This window comes from Phaseolus vulgaris, chromosome 10 (assembly GCF_000499845.2).
Source record: "Phaseolus vulgaris cultivar G19833 chromosome 10, P. vulgaris v2.0, whole genome shotgun sequence".
In the NCBI taxonomy this organism is placed as follows: domain Eukaryota; kingdom Viridiplantae; phylum Streptophyta; class Magnoliopsida; order Fabales; family Fabaceae; genus Phaseolus; species Phaseolus vulgaris.
Genome location: NC_023750.2, coordinates 32035270 through 32041154, shown reverse-complemented (window position 1 = coordinate 32041154; position 5885 = coordinate 32035270). Strand labels below are relative to the sequence as shown.

The window sequence follows — 5885 nt, the reverse complement described above, 5'->3', positions numbered from 1 at the left end:
TTCATCTTTTTCCTCCATTCACAGTCTCCACCAATTATTTTCCTTTTGTAGCAATTATTTCTCTTAGCTGAAATTTGAGTTCTATTACGAATTCACGATTTTTTTATTTTGTTTTTCCAATTTGTTTCCTCTATAAAGCCCAAATATTTTGTTTGAATTCGGAAAATTCACGGGGTTCTTAAGGATAATTCGTTATAGGGTATCCATTATCTATTTATAGTTTTCTAAACACTAAAATAACAACCATGTCCTTGTTGTCAATTTGGTCTACTGGTTTTAAAAGAAAAATCAATTTCATTCCAATATTTGTAAAAAAGCATGCAATTTTATTTCTTTTATCAAAGTCTCCGGCCATTATTTTCCTTTTGTAGCAATTATTTCTCTTTAGTTCAAATTTGAGTTCTTTTTACAAATTCACAATTTTTTTATATTTTATTTTTCCAATTTGTTTCCTCTACAAAGCGCAAATATTTTGTTTGAATTCGAAAAATTCAAAGAATTCTTAAGGATAATTCGTTATTGCGTATCCATTATCTAATTTATAGTTTTCTAAACACTACAACAAAAACCATGTCCTTGTTCCTTAAAGCTCTACCTTTGATGACCTCCCACATTAGACCATCTTTAGTGTTTCTATGCAGAGATTCCAATACAATTCCATTGCCACTTTCTAGAACCAACACAGTGTTTTCATGTAGTGTTCGCGGAATTGATGTAATAAAAAATGGGAATGAAGGAAATGAGTTTGTGTAACTTAGACCACGACAACCCCACACACCCACTCACTTTGCACATCTCTTCATATGTGTTTTACTCCATGAAGAATTTTCCCAATTTCTCAACTACCCTATCTCTTCTGCTCCTAAAACTCCCACATTAACACACAACAATTCATGATCTCCCCTACGAATATAATTTTGATATTTCATTTCCAGCTTTGTCCTTTTCACCACTAAACTAGAAATGCTAGAGACAATGGAAATGAGGTAAATGAGTTTGACTAAAGGGGAGAGAATGGGTTTGGGTGAGGGTGAAGACAAGGCTTTGATGGGGGAGAATGGATGAAGGGAAGAGAAGGATGTTGAATTACACGTGGAGTCCACCCGTGCATAACAGTACCACTGAACGTGTCACATCATCTTTAGTTAACGTCGTTCATGTTAATTTAACAGGAGAGACCAAATTACATGTTTTTTACTCAATCTTGAGACGAAATTAATTTTGTAAAAAACCAATAGACCAAATTGTCTATCAACCCTTAATATAGGGACTAAAAAGGTAATTATATATTTTTCTTTTTTACTCTATCATATTGCTTACCTATATACAAGTGTTAAGAAATATGAGATTTTGTACTTAACATAAAATTTAATTATTATTAATATAAATGACAAGTGACTTTTATTAAAAAAATATTGGATAAGGAGATCGTTTGATGACCTTCATATCATCTCCTATAACAAAGTGACACCGTCATAATCATCACTATTAATTTAGGTGACCATGATAGTATCTTGTTATTTAACACATTTTTAATGAAAAAAATAAAAATTATTTGTCATTTTATATTAATCGCCATATCATTTTACATTAATTATAAAACTTCATATCTTTTAACACGAGTGGAGACAACTAAGCCAATGCGATAATATAACAACTATTATGCATAATAAATAAAAACTTAAATAATGGAGACTAAATTAAAAAAAATATAATTTTTTTGCATACTTAATAAATAATTTTTTTTTACTAAAAATTCAATTGAAAATATCTTAATTTATGAAAGACTTAAAATTTAATTAAATAAAAAATAAACTAAATAATAAAATTGTAACAATGCATTATTAAAAATAAAAAATAACAATGCATTATTAAAAATAAATTAAATGGTAAATTATAAAAAAATAAAATAAAACAGTATATAACATAAAATGAATAAAAATTTAATAAAATATGCGTAAGTTTATTAAGATTAATATAAAAAATTTAAATTAAACTTTTGTACCGGCAGGCACCGGACGAACGTGGCCGACCGACCGAACGCATAATAAATGTGAGGGCGTGTGACAAAACTAAGGTGGTTAAGATCCACCTCCGAAGAATAAGGAATACGCGTTTAAAGAAGATATGTTCCCCGGGTATTCCGGAGCACGATTGGTAAGACCTATCCATAACCACCCTGAGCCCAAGGGGTAGAAAGCCCATTAGGCAATCCTATAAATACGGTGCTCAAGCCAGAGAAAGGTACGTTTTCATTCACTTGCTAAGCCACACTTAGAATCTCATACTTACTTGAGCGTCGGAGTGCCTTCGCAGGTACCCTCCCCCGCCCAACCGAAGGAGACACCAAGAAGGAACGACCGACCGAAGGAGAAGAAGATCAACACGTCAGCAGTTACACTACGTCAACCGACCGTGCCTGGCCCCATCTCTCCACTCAGGTACAATTGGCGCCCACCGTGGGGCCGAGGCAAAATTTCAATTTTTAAAGCTATAATGGTTGCGACAAGGAACAACAACGACGCTATGGCAGAACAGATGACTATGATTCAAACCCTCCAAACTCAGATGGAGGAACTGCGGCAAAAGGGGATGGAAGACCGTCGTCAACAGGAAGAGAATAGACGCCGCCAAGAGGAAGAAATCGCCTTATTGAGAGAGCAGAATGCACGACTCCAGCGACAGGTCGATAATCCCGAACGAGAAGGCCAATCCCATATGGCCGATCGAACCGCCTCTCGCATACCTACACCGACCGACACCAATCTTGCTTCCAGAGCTGAAACAGTCGAAAGAAAGTCAAGTAAAAGGGGTCATCCTTTTACAGACGAAATCATCACCACACCACTTCCTGACAAATGGAGAGGCCTCGCCATTAAACTCTATGACGGCTCGACCGACCCGGACGAGCATTTAAATGTTTACAAGACGCAAATGACTTTGTATACCACAGATAATAATGTGTGGTGTAAAGTATTCCCCACGTCGCTTCAGGGAGAACCTCTTACCTGGTTTACAGAGCTACCTCCGAACTCCATTGACGACTTTGACATCCTAGCCGCGAAATTCTCCACTCAATATGCCACCAGCCGACCGCATCACATGTCCTCCATGTCTCTCCTAGCGGTACAACAAGAAAAAGGTGAATCTCTCAGAACCTTTTTAGATAGATTCAACAAGGCATGCATGAATATCCGAGGGCTCAAACAGGAAGTCGCGTTACACCATTTAGTTTCGGCCATCCGGCCGAGCCGTTTTACCGAAAGTCTCATCAAAAAGCCGCCTCAAGACAAGGAAGATCTTCGAACTCGGGCAACCAAATTCATGCAAATTGAGGAACACATTGACTATCACCAACGGTTCAAAGCCGTCGGATCCGGAGTCCTCAAAGATCAAACCTCGAGCAAAGAAAGGGAATTCGAGACCGAACGGACCGTTCGAACCACCCCAAGGTCCGACCGTAGCAGAGGAGGCCGAATCCCCAGGTTTAACAGTTACACCCCTTTAACTGTTCCGAGGGGACGTGCCCTAGATGAAGCACTGCAAACGGATTTAATTCCGACACTAAAACAGTATCAAACACCACCGAATGCAGATACTGCTAAGCGTTGTCAGTACCATCGGAATTTCGGTCACACGACCGAAGGATGTCAAGCGTTGAAGGACAAAATCGAAGAGCTCATCCAGGCTGGCCATTTGCGGCAGTTCGTCAAGAGGACAAGGAATTCAAGATCCCCACCACGGAGTACCGACCGTCCATCCCGTGGTGTCGACCGGTCATACCGTAACGATTACAAACGCCGAACTGACCATAGCCAGGCTTCGCGGAAACGCAGTGAAAGCCCCGTTCGGCGTACACGCGCCCGCAGCACAAGTCCCGACCGAAACGCCCGCCCTCGCCAACGAGTCCGCGAAGTCAACAACATGATTGCTGGACCCGTTACCTTGGGCGAACCGAACCACGAAGCAAATTACATAGCCGGGGGCTTTGCCGGTGGCGGGTGCTCAAATTCCGCCCGAAAGAAACATCTCCGGGACATCCAGTCCGCTCATGCTACCACGAGGAGGCGTCCACACATACCTCCGATCACTTTCACTGACGACGACTTCACAGCCATAGATCCAGCCCAGGACGACCCTATGGTAATCACCGTGGAAATTGACAAGTTCGCGATTGCCAAGACTTTGGTCGACCAAGGTAGCTCGGTCGACATATTATACTGGGAAATCTTCAAGAAAATGCGCATCCCAGAATCAGATATTCAACCCTATAACGAACAAATTGTAGGGTTCTCAGGTGAACGGGTCGACACTAAGGGGTATATAGACTTATATACAACCTTTAGTGAGGAAGACGGTCTCCACAAAACAATAAACGTACGATATCTTCTGGTGAACGCCCAAACTTCCTACAACATCCTACTCGGTCGTCCGTCCATCAACAGATTGAAAGCCATTGTTTCCACCCCACACTTAGCCATGAAATTCCCTTCGGCAAATAACGACATTGCAACAATCCATGTCGATCAAAAAACCGCTAGAGAATGTTATGTCGCAAGTTTGAAAAGTGAGCCAACGCCAAGCCGCACGTGACGAAGCCGATAAATTGTTACAAGCTGGATTCATTCGGAAAGCCCATTACACCACATGGCTAGCCAACGTAGTTATGGTAAAGAAAGCAAACGGAAAATGGCGAATGTGCGTTGACTACACGGACCTCAATAAGGCATGCCCAAAAGACTCTTACCCTCTGCCTACCATTGATCGTCTCGTTGATGGGGCAGCCGGACATCACATCCTCAGCTTCCTTGATGCCTACTCAGGTTATAATCAAATCCAAATGCACCCGGCCGACCGAAAGAAGACAGCCTTCATGACTGATTCCGATAATTTCTACTATGAAGTTATGCCCTTCGGACTCAAAAATGTCGGGGCCACTTATCAAAGACTAATGGACCATGTATTCCACGACATGATCGGCAGGAATGTTGAAGTCTATGTCGATGACATTGTTGTCAAGTCGGACTCATGCAAGCAACATATTGTTGACCTAAAAGAAGTTTTTCAGGCCCTCCGCCAGCACCAGATGCGACTCAATCCTGACAAGTGTGCGTTTGGCGTCGAGGGGGGGGAAGTTCTTAGGTTTTATGCTGACCCATAGAGGCATAGAAGCTAACCCTGAGAAATGTAAAGCTATTTCCGAAATGAGAAGTCCTAACTCCATTCAGGAAATTCAGAGACTCATCGGCCGACTCACCGCCCTATCCAGATTTGTTCCTAAACTTGCAGAACGAACGAGACCCATCGTCCGATTATTGAAAAAAGCATCCCGCTTTGAGTGGTCGGCCGAATGCGAGGAAATTTTCCTCCAATTGAAAACTTTTCTATCTTCCCCGCCGGTCATCCAGAAACTGGACGCCCGAGAACCCATTATAGTCTACCTCGCCGTTTCACACGAAGCCGTCAGTTCCGTCTTAGTACAAGAAATTAATTTTGAAGAACGGCCAGTTTATTTCGTCAGCCGCGCCCTCCATGGCGCCGAAATCCGATACCAAACGATCGAAAAGGTAGCTATGGCTCTCATCATTACCGCCCGACGAATGCGTATGTATTTTCAAAATCATCGTATTATTGTTCGGACAAATTACCCCATTGTTAAGATTCTCACTAAGCCAAATTTAGCCGGACGAATGATCGGATGGACGATAGAACTATCCGAATTCCATATTCAGTACCAACCACGAGGAGCCATCAAGTCACAAGCTCTTGCTGATTTCGCAGCCGAACTCACTCCTTCCTCAGCCGAGACTGAACACTCATCGTGGATCCTATACGTGGACGGCTCCTCCAACGAAAGGTCGTGCGGCGCTGGAGTCGTTTTGGAA

The 5885-nt window shown here is 41.9% G+C and overlaps 1 protein-coding gene across 1 annotated transcript; it reads left to right on the top strand.

Moving 5' to 3' along the window:
* Positions 1-2496: 2496 nt before the first annotated feature.
* LOC137817919 (uncharacterized) lies at positions 2497-4593 on the top strand. The gene has a single exon (XM_068621144.1). The coding sequence runs from the start codon at positions 2497-2499 to the stop codon at positions 4591-4593; it is 2097 nt and encodes a 698-aa protein (XP_068477245.1).
* The last annotated feature ends 1292 nt before the right edge of the window (positions 4594-5885 follow it).